The 16876-nt window shown below is 40.7% G+C and overlaps 1 protein-coding gene across 5 annotated transcripts in view; it reads right to left on the bottom strand.

The window, feature by feature from the left end:
* The window catches only part of ARHGAP6 (Rho GTPase activating protein 6), a 570653-nt gene that overhangs the window by 126666 nt on the left and 427111 nt on the right, over nucleotides 1-16876 (bottom strand). The window contains exon 1 of one of the 5 annotated variants that reach the window (XM_090063828.1): nucleotides 7935-8052. The exons of 3 other annotated variants lie outside the window; for them this stretch is intronic. In XM_090063828.1, coding sequence (XP_089919954.1) covers nucleotides 7935-7964 — 30 coding nt within the window. In that variant the 5' untranslated portion in view covers nucleotides 7965-8052. One more of the 5 variants, XM_090063848.1, reaches the window with a different exon arrangement.

The raw sequence follows: 16876 nt of genomic DNA, 5'->3' as shown, positions 1-16876 counted from the left end.
GAGAGAGCAACAAGGGTGGTAATGTGGTGGGTGTGTGCTGTAGTAGACCACCAGGAGGATGAGGTGGTTGAGGCTTTCTTCAAACAGCTACCAGAAGTTTCCTGATCACAGGCCCTGGATCTCATGGGGGACGTCAATCAGCCCTGTCATCTGCTGGGAGGGCAATACAGCAGTGCACAAGCAATCCAGGAAGTTTTGAAGAGTGCTGGGGACAACTTCCAGGTACCAGTGTTGGAAAGGCCATGACTAAGTCTTGACTTGCTTCTCACAAATAGGGAAGAATTGCTGGGGAATGTAATAATGGATGGCAGCTTGGGCAGCAGTGACCACAAGGTGATTGAGTTCAGGATCCTGATGAAAGGAAAGAAGGAGAGCAGCAGAATAAGGACCCTGGACTTCAGAAAAGCAGAATCAGGGAACTGGTAGGAAGATGGGGCTAGACTGTTCTAGTTTCTCAGTGGTGGTGGATAACAGAACAAGGACCAATCAAAACAAGTTGCAGCAAGGGAAGTTTGGGTCAGATATGAGGAAAAACCCTGTCTCAAGGAAGGTAGTAAAGCACTAGTGAAATCTCCATCCTTGCAGATTTTTAAGATTCAGCTAGACAAAGCCTTAGGATAACCCTATACTTGGGAATGGTCCTGTTTTAGCAGAGGGTGGAACTAGGTGACGTCCTAAGGTGCTTTCCAACCTTAGTAGTCTATTACTTACAATGCAATATTACTATTACACTTTTACACATGCTCCATATGTTCTGATTGGAATGTGTCAGAGCAGATTCAATTCACCTTGATTCAGAACACTCCAGCACAATGCAGCATCTCATGCACTCAGCATTCCTGCATTTCAAAATGGTGGCAGGGGCACTTTAACGAAAGCTTATCACACGAGCTTTCGTTAAAGTGCCCCCACCACCACTTTGAAATACAGGATGCTGAATCCATGAGATGCTGCCTGTGCTTTGATCAGAGCAGCTCCTATGGAAAACATGACACATAACAGATATAGTATTACATAGTTTTAACTTTCTTTGCTTAATTTCTTCTGTAAGTTTCAGGAAACTAAGTATACAATTGCCACTTTGTAAAACTTTCATTTACATTGGTAATTTATTTCAACTTTAAAATTATTTCCAGACTTCTTAACCATAGGCACTTTAGATTCTGTCAGTTCATATTCCCATAACACACTTTTCCTGTCTGTACCTCTAATCTCTCCCTTCCTTGCTTTCCAGTTGTTGCAATTTGTATTCAGCAATAAAACGACCTAAAGGAAAGCCACTAGTTCCTGTAAAGATTTAGTCCTACAGGACAAAAAGAATTAACAGAATGATAAGCATAATAAAAGAGGGGAATTAAGAAAAAAACTGAAAAATAAATAGCACTAAATGACCATTATGGTTGTAAATGACTAAGGGGAAAAACCCTTTGTTCCACTGAGTACCTAAAACTGTCCTAGATGATTTTGGGGGGATTTGTAACTACCCAATATGAGGTAGTTACTTGCAGGTAATAATGTAGAGCAGCTTGTTTATGGCCCCTGGCACACATCACATTTAAGTCATGATAAACCAGTCAGAGGTTATACATTTAAGTCATGATAAATCACATCTTAAATTGTTAATTGTTATACATTGTTTAAATATGTAATAACTTTGTGGCTGGTTCCTTTCATGCCATTAACAGAATGTGTGGCCAGGCTAGGACTCCCCGGTACATTCCCCGATATGGGGTGGAAGCCCCATTAGCTGATGCAATTCTCAGTCACAGGAACTTGCTACTTGCTGGTGCAGGGGGAGTCATAAACTCACCCTGCACCAATAATAAGGTGTGATTGGATCTGATGCTGGATGCCACAATCACACGTCCTGCCACAAAAGTGTGGAATGGCAGGAAACGTGTTTGTTGGGATTCCACATCAGGAGCCATCACTCCTTCATCTACGTGTCTGCCAGGGGCCTAGGTCACACTCTTCTAGCTCCCCCTACAAAACAGTGTCAAACATCAAATGTTCCCTGCCAACAGGGTATCCTCTAGGTATACTTATAAATTGATGCAACCTATTGAGGGTATGAACAAACATATATCTGATGCCATTTCAAAAGGCTAGCTGCTGATTGGGAGCAGGCAACAATTGTTAAATTCTAACAGTCATGTGTACATAAGCCAGGATATAAACGTAGCATGACTACTCCAGTTTAACCCTGAATAAAGCAGCATTGCAGTGTTAAAGGTGGAGCTCTTTTGCTACATTGGTGTTGTTCCCGGCTTTGACACATGTAACTGTTAGAACATAACAGCTGCTCTTCGCTCCCACTTCCCCTTTTGAAATAGCTCCAAATGTATGTTTGTTCAAACTCTTGGGAGTACTGAAGACATTCTGGCTTTTGCTGGGAGCCCCACTGATGTCTGACAGCACGGGGGATTAAGGAATGATAGCAAGTAAAAGATAAAAAATCAGAAATGAATACTCAGAATAAACTTTAATAACAAGATATATATATAGGAGCACTTGGCTGTATATGTCTCAGAAACATCCATAATAAAGTCTGAACACCAAGCCAATTACACAACAGGAAATGCTGATTTTACTAATCATTTCAACCCACTGAGCAAAATCCTGGCCCCAATGCCATGAATGCCAAAATTCACAGGGTGTTCTCAATGTGGCCATCATTCCATTGACAACATATAATATAATGACAAAAATGTCCATGCAATGCATGTTCCCTAAAAGTCAGGATCTTTGCAAACAATACCTATTGTATGATTTTAATACATTTTGGACCTCTGTGCCAAAACTGATTATTATCACCCTCTGAATATGAAGAAATATTTTACTAAAGTACTGTATTTATACAGTGAATAATAAACTATGCATTAAATCAAGGAAATCTGTTAGTATTGGCAAGAGACTGGACTGTATAAAGAATTCTCTTAGTTGTTAGTTGTGTTTAAATAGTAATTAACTTTTAAGTGGCAATTCTTAGGCAGACATATACTCATTTACTCTCAGCTATCTGTCTTTCTTGCAAACAACCCTGTGATTGCCAAGTGGAATTGGATGAATACAGGATACACGTTGCTAAGTTCTGTATAACAAGGCAAGACAAGTAGGATACTGGAATGCTGACAAGATCCACAAGGGAGACTGAATTCACACCCACACCAGAGAAATATCACTTAGGAAAATTACATGAATTAGCCCCTAACAAATAATAATAACAAAAAAAAATGGTTAGTGACTACCAGTTATCAGGGGAAAAAAAGCTCTACTAACATTACTATGAAATAAAGAGTGGCTATGGGATGGAGAATGTTCTTATAGGGCACTATTAGTAGAGTAGAGAAAGGGAGGGGGAAAAGATCTTACAGTGTTCCTATCTTACTTCTTCACATGATTTCAAGATTAAAACATTTTCAACACAAGGGCAATTATGGGTTGAATCCCTCATGGAGAAGTCTTTTTAACAAGCCTTTGGATTTCCAAACAGAAGTGGTTGTTTGTGTAAAATAAGCACAATATGAATAATTTAGATCAAGGGTGGCCACCCTGAAGCAAGCATGTCACAAGTGGATTGGGTAACCTCTGTATGTACCACATAGTAGATCAAGAAGGTGGCAAGCAGTACAGTGGCAGATAGGGCAAGAAGCTTAAAGCAGGGCAGCAGATTGGGATGGGAAAGGGGATCATACTACTCAGGGAGGGCACAGTGCTTAATTTGTGGCACTCCTGCCAAAAAAGGTTAGCCCATGCTAATTTAAATCATTAAGACCTCTCAAGACTCCCTTGGAGCGTCCAAATATTTGTGTTCACAGAATCCAATATTTGTGACATGTAATATTGATTTATAATGAAACATCAAGATACCAAACTAAATTCACCAACACCAACTCAGCCAGTTAAATCCATTAACACAGAAGGGAGAATTCATGCCCCTGGAGGGCCTTGCCCTGCTAATCCTTATTCTCTGAGCCTCTCTCAGAATGATGTCATTAATGCTTTCAGGTATGTCCAAGCACATACATAATCTGAGGACAATTCTGGTAGGCCTGAAATGGAAATTAATTAAAACTGAAAACTGCAAGAGAAAATAAATCCAATGAAAAAAGTTAGTAGGAGAATGTATTAGTTTTCTCATTTTAAGAGTGGCTGTTAGGAATGGAAATGCTGTACCATCCATTAGGTTCACATCTACTGTCTGATGCAGGGCCAGGGTAGGGCAAGAACAGGGCCACACAGATGCCATACTGCCGCTGCTTGCCACCTGCCTGCTCCACATCTGGCTGCTTGTCATTCCCCGCCAGCTCCACAGTGTCCAGCTGCTTGCCACCCCCTCCCGCCCCCATCCTTGGCATCCGGCTGCTCACCACCCACTCCCTGCCCCGCTCGGCATCCGGCTGCTCACTAACCCTCCTCCCCACACTCGGCATCCAGCCGCTCACCACTCCACCTCACCCAGGGGTATACTTATTAAAAGGGGGCCGCTGGGAGTACACTTATTAAAATAGGTTGAAAACCCCTGCCCTAACCATTAATCAGAACCAGTCTCCTTCTTGTTTGTTTTCTTCCTGGCTTCCTGATTCTTGCACTCTTGGCTTCCAGCAGAGGATCCAGTGAGGGTGCACTGTTGTGCTTGCACCCTCCTTTGATTTCTGCTCCACCCAATTTTGACATAAATGTTTTGTTGAAAATATTTGAGCACCTTTATAATCAGGGATCCTGTTTCCCAATTTTCAGGTTAAAAAAGTAACCCCAAATCCACATTATTTCTGTGATTAAAATTCAGTGCCACTAATACATATCTATATATACAGTATTGTTTCACTTTGATCATGGAAAAATGTGGATTTGGGATTACTTTTTTTAACCCAAAAATTGGGGGGGGGAGAGGGGAGGGGAGTTGTCAAAAAAAAAACCAGGATCCCTGTTTATAATATCCCATTATTATGGGATATCTATTCCTTCCAGACTGGATTTTCAGAACATACAATGAATGTGACTAACCTCACAGACAATTTAGAAACTTCTGCTTGAACACTGCTAGCAGAAGTTGGTCTGTACTGCTTCTTGTAGAATGAATATTGTATCAATGTACTCGACAGGCTACACTAGATTTGAGCTGGTTTCTAAGCGCCGCGGAATACCTTCAACTCTGCAAAGCTCTTATATTTTGCTTTCCTTGCTGCAAGGTCTGTCTATTGTGTCAGGTTTCATCTGTGCTGAGAGAAGGATGGGTTTTGCATGTGACCTTTTAAAAAAACAATAAGGAAAGTTTTCTTTTGATTCCATTAGATTCTGCTTTCTGAGTCACTTGCATTCCAACTGTTTCAGTACCGATGAACAGTACACCTAGAGGTGGTGATAGGGACATTTCATGCATTTGAAAAATAAATACTTAACTCTAGCTGATTATGAATTTTGAGGTCACTTACTGCATAACTGCTCCTCCCATTCATCTTCATTTCACAGTTCTAGCACCCATTCTAAGTTTACAGTCTCGCACATTACACATACATACCCTTATACCTCACGTGTTGATTTAAAATGTCCAGGACCCTTGGATAACTCAAAACTATGACACTGAGCCAGCTGCAGCCTTTTGGCAATGACCCAGTATTTCCCATATGTTCTACTTAGCATATTCCAGTTCCCACCCACCATAGCACCTTTCTTGATGACTAGGTTGTCCTGCAGAGAGCAATCTTGCAGGGAAGCTAAACTGGAAAAGCATAATAGCGGGCACATCTACATGTGTATTAACGTGCCATAATTATGTTATATTATTACAGGTACTAAACTTAATGTGTGGTAATTGGCACTACTGTGCACTAGCGCCGGCACATATCTTTTAAGTGGCACTATTGTGCAGTAAACTAATTCTCCTGTACATTAGCACAGCTTTCACCATGACACATAATGCACAGTAGAATTAATCTACTGCACTTTTAGCATCTCATGTAGACGCGCCCAGTGATCCTTAGTGCAACTTTACTGAATAGAGAATAAAAAGTGATGTGCCCTACTTCTGGCTTGTCAGTTTATTTACGTACTAAATCACCACTGTTTCCTTTTGGGAAATTTTCTTTTGAGTTGATTTAGCCTGTGCTTTTGGACCATGCAACTCTTAAAAAAGGCTACCAGTTAGGTAGAACATACATCTCAGTTTGGCCGGGACAGTCCTAGATTTGGAGGCCAATTCTGGCCATGCAAGTGAAAATTAAAATGAACATCTGGGGTGTGGGGTGGGTAGGCATGTGCTGTGAAACAGGAAGCCCTAGCAGACAGCAAAACTGCCCTAAGATCATTTAGCTTGATTAGTGGAATGACAATTAAAAAAAGAAGATGATTGTTGCCACAGGCTATAATTAAGAGTTATAGAATCATAAAAAGTACAGACATATATAAGATTATTTTAAATCTATGGTGCAGTGCAGTACAGAACAAGGGGTCATTAACTGGCCCCGTAGCTGCCCAAATAGTAATTACCATAGCTGCACTGGGCCACCCTGTCCCCGCCTCTGCCTGTAGCAGCATCACTGACTAAAATATTGTATTCAAACAATTCTACATCCTTATGCAACGGTGTCCAATGTCAGAACAGGGCTTCCTAGATCTGTTTCTTTGCCCTGGAAGCATCAGCACAAGATGGTGCCTAACTCTTCTGAAAAAAGACATGATACCAGATAAATGAGTCGGTATATGAAAAACTGCTCTGACACTAAATCAACACAGTGCTACTGGATGCTGTCTCCGTTCTCTATTAAGTAAGAAGGCCTGTTAAAAACGCTTGTTAAACAGCACAATTAAAATGTGAAGATCAAAATTGGTCATTAAAATAAAAAATAACATATCAGCATGAAATAAATGAGAGGGACCTTCTGTAAGCTACCTCCCTAGAATTAAATACCCCAAGTCCAATTTGCACACCTGCCAGCTGATCTGCAATTTCATTCTTTGTTTTAAACAGTACATTTATTTTGGACAGGAAGAGGGAAAAATAGCCCATAAAGTTCCCACTGTTATGAAAAACAGAAACAATTGCTAGAGTTACAAGCTCCTCATGGACTAAGCCAGCACATGAACAGTTCTTACTCTGTGCTACAGCTCAATGCAGCTAACTGGAACATAGAGGCATTTTAGGTAGATCTATAAAACACAACTCTTACAGAAAGTTTGCTTTTTTAGTTTTTGGGGTTTTTTTTCCCAAAACTGAATGTCTGCAGTTATACATGTCATACAATCTGTTTTCAAGCAGACTTATCAATGGCATGCTTTGGCTCACAGCTACTGAAGACTGGGGCCACAGACCTTTCACACACTTAAAGAAAATGATAAACATATCACAGACTTCAAAGCAACCTACCATCTAATTAAGTTGATTTTTTAAATGTCTTAATTGTGCAGTTTAGTTTAATTATGTAATACCACTGCTCATTACATAGGTTTTGCTCAGCTCCATCTAGTTAAGCAAACATGCAAGATCATGAAACCAGTCTCAAAATAAAGAGTCTTTGAGAGCTTTCAATTTGTTGAATTCAGAGCCTGCTAAGTGGCAGTTACGGACTAAAGGCCAATTTTTTTCTTACTGAGCAAAAAGTATTTTGTTTTTCTGAAATTCAGCTAAAACAAGTACAAATTAAAACACAGTAAATTATCAGATTCAGCTCAAACACTCCATTACTGGTATCTCTCCCACACAATGTATACACATATTTGGTTTGCTTACCCATTAACTAAATTCTGTTGCGTCTCCAGTGTCCCTTGTATTTTGATCAAAACAGACTTGGAATAAGAACATAAAGTCCAACTTAGAATGTTTATAAAAATTTAAAAAAAGAAGCGCTAAAGTCATAATAATGTAATTTTCCTGAAATTATATATCAAAGGTCTGAGAAATAGATCAGCTGGAACAGATATATCTCCCACGATACCTTTTTTTTGCCAGAGACTTCTACTGTCATGAATCTAGAGGAAAAAAAAAAGATCTTTTCATTTCATTGCTTCGAAGTGAGCTCAGAGAGTTCAGTATTGCTGAAAGCTTTGTAATAAAGTGAGTGTACGGGTATGTGTGGGGGGGGCGGGAGAACGGAGGAGGGAGTGAGAATGAGGGAGAGATGCAAACAAACTGTAACTGGATTCCTTGCTTTTTATTTCAATGGGACTGTTTTGAAGAAACACAAGGATTGGTTAAAAAGGGGCATGTCTCCAGAAAAAAAATCCATCTTCTATATGGCTGTACAAACTCATAGCTGGACAGTAACTGTGTAAACTTTCCTTATTAGGAATAGCCAAAGGAATGTTGAAAGCATCTGGTAATATCCCTTAGAGCATGGTAAGACACTGTTGACGTTCTTCCTGACCTTCCATGTCGTTAGCTTTTTTTAAAATTATTTTTAAGCTTCCCTGCAAAACCTAAATATTTAATACTTTTTGCAAAAAAAAAAAAAAAAAAAAGGCTGATAAAGCCTCCATTACTCACAATCTATGAGTGCAATGCTGTCACCTACAACACGGGAGTGGGAAGATTAATATGTCTTATTAAAAACAAACTCTGAGTCACAAATTACATTGATCGTGGTTCTATTCCACATGGGAACTTAACATATCACCACTCTAAATGGCATCCTTGTTTCTCAACTGATACAATGTTGTACTTCATCAGATTGCTCCCACAACACACAGAAAGGGAAGATTCCAGTTCACAAGGGAAGGAGGAGACTATGGACTATGTAATAACATGCCCCTTTGGTTTGGCATTGTGTGCACTTCTACCCATGGCTAGGCCAAATAGTGGTTGATGAGTCTGATATAGCCTTTGCTGACAAAGCTAGTAAAGGCTTTATGGATAAGTTTCAGAGGTTCCACGTGTGATCCCTCCTGCTAACACCCAGTTCATTAGTACTGCTTGTTGGTATATATATGTATCTACTGTTCATTGGTATTGAAATAAAGGTTGTTCCTATGCTTCCTAATCAAGTTCAGTACCCCACTCAAACAAAGTGTGTGTGCTACCTGACCCTGCTCTAATCTGCCACACAAAGAAGGTGCCTATGCCTCGTGGCATGTTTGCCAAAAGTTGGCCACCTCTGTGCTAGAGGATGCACCACAGTTACTAAAGCAATAGAGAACATGCACATATGTGAATACCTAGATTTGCCTTCTGTAGGGAAAGTCTAGCACACAACATTATAGATTCAAAACACATTATTATTATTATTACTATTATTATTATTAATAAACAAACTAGTGCTGGCCATATCTTCTTTTTTAAGTTTGTTGGAAAATAATACTGGATGGTCACTACACACATCCTGAGTCTTGACAGAAGAGTAGTTTCAGCTTTTTACTATGCCTTCTGAAGCATGAATTCCAGTTCTGCTTGGACATGTACCAAAGGCTGCCCCAAGACAACCCAGATGTCAACAGGTACCTGATCATTTGGCTGTGGTGTCAAGGGTGCCCAAACTGTGCTGACTACTTCACGCTCTCCTATGCTGTTGGCCACAGAAACTACACTAGCCCTATGGGTTGTTAGCTCAGAAGGACCCCTGAATGTTGATTCTGCTAGGAGAGAGAGAAAAATGAGCACAGAGAACCCTCATGGAAAACTTCTGAAGTGGTTCACTGGTACAAAAACACATGAGCACTTTTGCATGCACATTTCCAAACTGAGCCTTTTAAGTCAACCCTGCTGAAGGAAAGGGCAAGGGGTTAGGCTAGTCCTTTCCACAAAGTGCTGAAAAAAGGAGAATCTTAGTCTTGATGCCTAAACCCAAGACACAAACATAAACAATCTTAATGGCAGACTGAAAACCTATTTTTATATAAAACAAGCTTTCTGATTTTTTCCTCTGGTTCCCCCTTCTACAATTTGGTTCTGTTGTTATGCCTGCCAAGTGCTTTCTGATCTTTTTTAACATTTCTATTAGCAAAGTAACTCTACTTCATATTTTTCATACTCTTCATATTCTAATTAAAATACATGTTCATCAGCAGAAAGACCTACATGAACCTCTTCAAGTTTTTCTTTTCATTCTGGATTTAGTACACAAAAAAGATTAGTAAAAAGAAGAAATCATCAGCATGGCTTTTAATAGATTGTGTGAGTCTCTTGCTAAAAATAGGCATATATAGGGAACTGACAAGCTTTTGTTACAATGGCCTTGTAAAATCAACAGTGATTTGGAATAAGAATAAGTCTGTCTGTGTCCTGCAGTACACACAATACAATGCCACAACAAGGTTTCAAAACTTTTGTCCATGCCTAATTACATCAGGAGCTTATAATAATTCAGAACAACTCAAAATTGCTATTAATAAATAGACTAAAATCTAATGGTTTTGGAGAGTATTAAGTACATATTTCTTATCAGAATCATAACCTTTATTAGTCTAGAGGACATTAACTTACAGCATACCACTGAGATGTATAAGTGAATGTCTTATAATGGTATAAAATATTTTATGTACAGTAAACCCAGTAATAAAGTCTGCATTTTAAAGTATGTTATTTGTAGTATATACTACAAATTATAAAGTATAAACTACTACCACTTTAGTTACACCATGTCTTTAGTGAGCTGTGAATACACTGACTTAGCCCCTTTTATGGAAGTTGCAGGCACACGATTCCATGCATATGGCTTGCATTCCGTGGTCGTTTGCCCAAGTAATTTATAACATGCCTAAGTGTAATTAATATTATAACATACATAGCCATTTTGGTTTATAAATGTAGTTTCTGCAAAAACAAAATATCTGGCTGAATTTTCTGCCAGTGTATATTGGCATACCCTTATTAACTTCAGTTGGTCTATAACACTTCATCCTAGCTAATGACCTGACCATTTTTTCCAGAACCAGAGAATCACAAGATTGAAATTAATATAAAATAAAGCTCCAAAAGCCTTTACTGAAATTCAGCAACAGCATCCCATTCTACAAAAACAACAGAACAATAAACCTCAGATACCAGAACTGATTTCTAAGTCTAGGGACAGAAGTTGCACATAAATCGGTTTAAGTGATTAGAAGCTGGTTTAAACCTGTAACAGAACAGGTTAAATCAGAGTCCCCCACAATATCAGCATGCTTTCCAGCCCTGGACTGGGCAGTACTGTCTGCTCCAGAGAGCAGGGCTGGCCCCACCCCTCTGCTCTCTAGCTGGAGCACTGAGGGCTGACTGACAAGATAGTGGGGAGGACAAGCCCACCTGGAGATGCAGCCCAATCTACAGGAGTGCAGTAGCTACTCTCCCCCCTTCCCCTGGCAAACCACGGCTGGGGTCTGGAGCCTGGGAGGGGCGTTAAACACCCACTTAAACTTAACAGCTGGCTGTGACTGTGAACTACAAATCCCAGGGGCACATGGAAGCAGGAAGAAGAAGTGATAAGCAACCCTGCAGAGTCCTACTGCTGTGGCTCTGGACTGCAAATTCCAGAAACCTTGGAAAGCAGCAGGAAAAGGAAGTGAACACATAACCAGAGAGGCATGCTCTAGCACCCCCAGCTTCTACCCTGAGTCACTTCAGGCTTGTGGCGGCATTTCCTGAATCAGAGGTCTGTTCACTTCTGTTTCAATTTAATCTGTGCAGCTTAGACTAACCTGCAAAAACTGCATCAATTCAGCCTTAGGCTTTTTGACTGTCTGTATCTAGCCTAAAGGTTAAAGCCCAGCTGTATCAGCTTATGTGGTAGTTTGATGGCCCTATAACCAGAGAACTCTGAAAATTCTGGTTTGTGGAGGTACAAGCATTTCTCAAAGGCAATTACAATCTTGTCAGTTCTCACAATATTACACAATTGTGTTCTCACAGCTTTCATAAAAATGAGAACTGAACATACACAAATGGGTCAGAAGCCAGAAAGCACATCTCGATCTTCTGGCCTGCTGGTACTTAGCTATTTCCCTTGCTGGAGGGTCTTGCTTTTCTGGTCAGGGTCAAATTGACTATCTAATTTGGTATCAAGCAGGAAATTTTCTCCCAGGTCAGACACAGGAGGACTGGGAAGTAACAGAGGTAAGGGGTTGCTTTGTTCTACAGTGGTGGGCATTGTCTTAGTCCTATTATTGTTTCAACAAATTAACCAATAACTTATCTGACAGTGGGAGGGGAATTGGCAGCATTCTTATTGCCCCTGCTTGTTATTTGTGGTACTTTACTAAGTGTTCTGAATTTTGTTTTCATAAAGTAATTTGTGGCTGTAGTGTGTGTGTGATAGGCTGGAGATGCTAGATTATAGGAATCTGTATAACTGATTGCCTTTGAATGGATGGCACTGGATTTGATGATCTAGGAGATCCCTTCCAGTCCTATGTTCCTAAAACACCTTAATATATATATATATTTTTTAAAAAATTAGCAAATTTTGATTTTTGAAGTCTGAAGAAATACTATAGCTGTGGACTGTTTACTCAACTGTCCAAACAGGCCTCTTCCCAGCAATTAGAGGGTGTGATTCCCAGTAAAGGAGAGAAATACTCACTTGGGAGATTGATTCACAAGCATATAATTGAGAAATAAGAGGCTGGAAAAATAAGGGATTTTCCCAGAGACATGAATCCATGAGCAGGATCCCATCTGAGCCAACAAAACTTCCCCTACATTGACTGACAAGGAGGTAGTTGTAGAGTCCTTCAGCTGTTCTCACTTTTGAATCTTTAATAATTTCAATATATACACAAGACAGTTTAACAAGAAGAAATCTATCCCAACAAATTAAAAAGAATTCAGGGTTGTCCGCTTATAGATAAACTGACACGCTAACTATTCAGACCGCTCATATAACAGTTATTAACTGATTATGGATATTCAGAGACAAGTGCTAAACAACAGTTATGGACAGAAACTGAGGAAAGAATAGAGAATGAGGCAGATATTGAATGCTTCCTTTTATCCTTATCTTTCAGTATGTGATCCCAAACTTTAGTTACTTTAGACCATTCAAGTTCTGCATATTTAAAAAAAATATAGGTGTGCTTGAGAAAGTAATGTCAATTTTGAAATAAACCATTTTGTATGCAATGTTTATTTACTGGACTACATCATTTATTTACATAGCTGTAAACAATGGGTGGTTTGACCATGACCTGTGTTCCCCACTGTTGTGTAGTTTCCCATTCAATGCACACAATGCCTAGTTGAGTAAATGGCTTTATTTTGAAATTGCTATTACTTTCCGAAATACCTTGGAAATAATGGCTCTCATTCCCATAATACAAGAGTGCTTCAATACTAAATAAGAAAGATACTTAGATCTTATACATGATAAAGTTATTGAGTTTAACTTTGTAAAGTTCTGCTGAGGAAGTTTTATTCTTTCCAATTTCCAGATGATGATTTGAAGCAGAGAGTGTTTAGTAGCAATATTTACAAAAGCATCTGCTAAGTCTGAGTTCCTTGATATCTGGTTGATCTATTTGAGATGCCCAGAGCCTGCTTTTTTCACAGCTCCTGAGCACCTGCTGTTTCTGTAGAAGCTCTGAATTTTTCATTGTGAACAATAAAAACATGAAGAACATATGAACAGTGGCCATCTCCAAAAATTTTAGTTTAACTAAAATTGCTCAACTTCTCTGAGCAACTTGGTAGGAAAAACAGAGACAAACCCACTTCTCCAGAGTTCCAGTCCAGTCCTTTCACTACAATACAGTCCTTTCTAATTTCTCCCTCTAAAGCAAATGATGCAGGGATCCTACTGGAATCTAGACAGGGTGGATTATACCTTAATCATATTCACAACATAAACCTGTCTTGTTCAGAGTCCATTCTCCATACTACATGAGGAAGAGTCTCTTCTAATATTCAGAAGACAAGGGAACTGTTATTTTTCCATAAGCATTTGATTTGTTTTCAGTACTGAAAATGTCAACTGCAAATGAACCCACCCTTGCTTAGCAAAGTGCTTGCTGTAATTCCCTTAAGTCCAATTGCCATTTATAGCAGTTGGACTGGGTGGAGTCATGGACTCTGTCCCTGGGAAGAATTAGATAGCACACTGCAGTCTTCAGCTAATGCAGATTACTTTCCCCTAGGAACTGGATACACACTTTGATATTATGAAATACATGAGCCACCATTTGATGATCTCCACACTTACAATGATTTTAGTACTTTTTCTCAAGCCTGTTGCTAGTTTGGTGCTAACCTCTGTGACAAGCGTGTGCTACACCATTGGAATGCAGCCTTAAAACTGCTTCCTGAGGATCTCCACTACAAGAAAGAATAGGCTTACTCCCATTGAAGCGACCAACAATCTTGCCATTTACTTTAATTAGAGTTGGTTCAGGTTCTTAATCAGCAACAGCATCTTATGAAGTGTTAGATATAGCAACAAAAAATACTCATGAATATTCAGCTTTTGTTTACTATATAGACAATTACTATCATCTGTCAAATCCTTTTCTGTCTTTCATTATCCTCCCCCACAAAACTGTTCTTGAAGCAGAGCTTCTATAACTCAAAAGAGGAAAAGAACAAGAGGCACCCTGCAATTCACTCAAGACTACGCTACTGCCAAACTATTTTCTTTGGGAGGACCTCAGATACTAGGAAGAAGGTCGGCACTAACAACACCTAGTGAGATAACCTTCCTAGCTTGCAGCAAATATGATCAAGATTGTCCCACCACCAAACATTCCACAAATTAATATAACTATTTCCAGTATGAAGATAATAGCTAAGAATAACCTCCACATTGTATACACCCAAGAGCAAAAGCAACATTTTAAAAGAAATTATGTTCTTGAAGTCTTATTTACAAAAATAAGTTCTGTTTTTCCTACTAAAGAATACATTTTGTAGAATTTTATCATTTTTTGTTTGAGAGCAAGAGGAAGAATTATAATATTATTTTCTTTTAAAGGACTAAAATAACACTATTTCCAGATTTCCACAGATGTTTAGTGGAAAACTGCCAAGAATCCTGAAGCACTTTCTTTTTGGAAATTCATTTTACTCTTTCCTTCCCAAATAGGGTCTTTTGAAAATGTGCAGAAAGGAAGAATTTGCTTTTGAGAGTAATGCAACTTCTTCCAAACCACTAATTAAAACATTTATTTTCCAAGTGGACGAAGTGTACAAGTGAATCTATAATAAGATATTTCAAGCTAGTAAAAAGTTTTAATCAAGTAAGGAACTGTTAGGTTTTTTATTTTATTTTCCACTGGGATCAGAATCCAGTAGGTTCAGGTTATTCAGTAACAGATTGGAAAAATCCAGTCTTATATTACACAAATTGATTCTAAGAAGCAGAAAAGAAAACCCTTCTCCATAGCTATGAAAGAGATGAGACAAAGGGTACATCACCTGGTTTAGGTACCTTGCTTTAAACTGCCTAAACCTAACCTAGGAGCAACCCCTGCAGGCATGTGCTGCTGCTGGGAGCAGCATGGGTAGCCCAAGGTAAATCATTTGGGATTTGGTGGGGGATAGAGAAGGGAGCTGACAGATCTACAGGTACTGAGGCAGAGAGGAAGTTTGGTGGGGTCAAGAGAAGGTCAGAAGGAACAGTGCAAGGTGCACAGTCAGGGGAGACAGTTAGGGGGCTAAAGATAACCCAGTCCAGGTAGGTCAGGGGCAGGCAGTTATTTCAGGTGGAGGCCCACTTACCCAGTTTTGGCAGGCTGTCAAGGGCCGCATGGGTAGCCCCACCCCCTTGAGAGGTGCCCCACCCCCTGACAGGTGCCCTGCCCCCTGGTCACTATCTTGGGACCAATGTTTTGGGACTAGTGTCCCAGGGCCACCACTGGTGGGGCCCAAAGCAGGGCGCAGGCTGGCAGGGGTCCGTGAAGCTGGGCTGGGCTGCGCCAGCAGGGAGATGGGGGAGCTGACCTGGCTCCACAGAGCCCCTGCTGGCTGGGACCATGCACTCCTGCCACCCTCCTCTGGGCCCCGCTGGCACTGACCCCAGGGCACTGGTGCGTGCCCCGTGCTCCCACTGGCTCCCTACCCACTAACACCCAGTGTCCTCCAGACCCATGGTACAGGCGGGGGGGCAGCTCACAGCCCCAAGCCCCTGCTTGCTGGCAGGGAAAAAGCTGGTGCTGAGTGCAGGGAAAAGCGGCTCCTCACCCACCCCATGGCCGGCGCTCCCTGCTGCAGGTGCTTGCAGCCCACGTGGGGCTGTCTGAGGCAGACACATGCAGTCCCAGGCAGGCTGCAAGCATGGGGCAACAGCCATAGGGTGGGGAAGGGGCTGCTTCCCCCCCCGCCCTGCACCTGCAGTTCCAGCATGGGGCAGCCACATGCTCCAAGGCTAGAAGCCCCAGCAGGGACTTCCAGCTGGGGGGGGAGCTGCTGTTGTGGGAGCCCACCGGGCTTCCCCTGGGTCCTACTGCCTTTGGTTCCTGTCATTTTTTACAGGAACCAAGGGCAGAGAAATATTAATGTTCTAAATTTTTTAGGGGCCCCGTGGGCTGGATAGAATGGCCTCACAGGCCAGATCTGGCCTACAGTCTGTATTTTGCCCACCCCTGAGGTAGGTGGATTAAAATAGCAAAGCCCAAGGGCTGGGGTGAGTGGATGGGCTCTCCCAGCCCCAAAGCTGTGTTGTGAACATGTATAGACATTCACAAGGTCCCGTTAATTCTTAGTATATTGGGTTAACCTTTTCTTAGCTTAAGCTGGTTCACTTCCTGAGTGAAGTGGGCAATTTTGGGGTGATTTAAGCCCTGTGTTTTAAGCCTTGGTTAGGTCAATATAAACGTAATGTTTTCAAGCACTCAAAGATGCCATCTACCTACAAACATGCATATCCAAGTGTGAATAACTGCAGATGCACAACATCTAATTTACACGAGAGTTTTTTGCTGCTTTTTCTCCCCTCCAGAGCTAAGTCTAGTCATTAAGGCTAAGTACACAGTCAAAAAGCCT

This window comes from Crocodylus siamensis, chromosome 1 (assembly GCF_052110815.1).
Source record: "Crocodylus siamensis isolate JL-2025a chromosome 1, ASM5211081v1, whole genome shotgun sequence".
Taxonomy (NCBI): Eukaryota; Metazoa; Chordata; order Crocodylia; family Crocodylidae; genus Crocodylus; species Crocodylus siamensis.
This window is presented reverse-complemented; position numbering and strand designations above follow the sequence as displayed.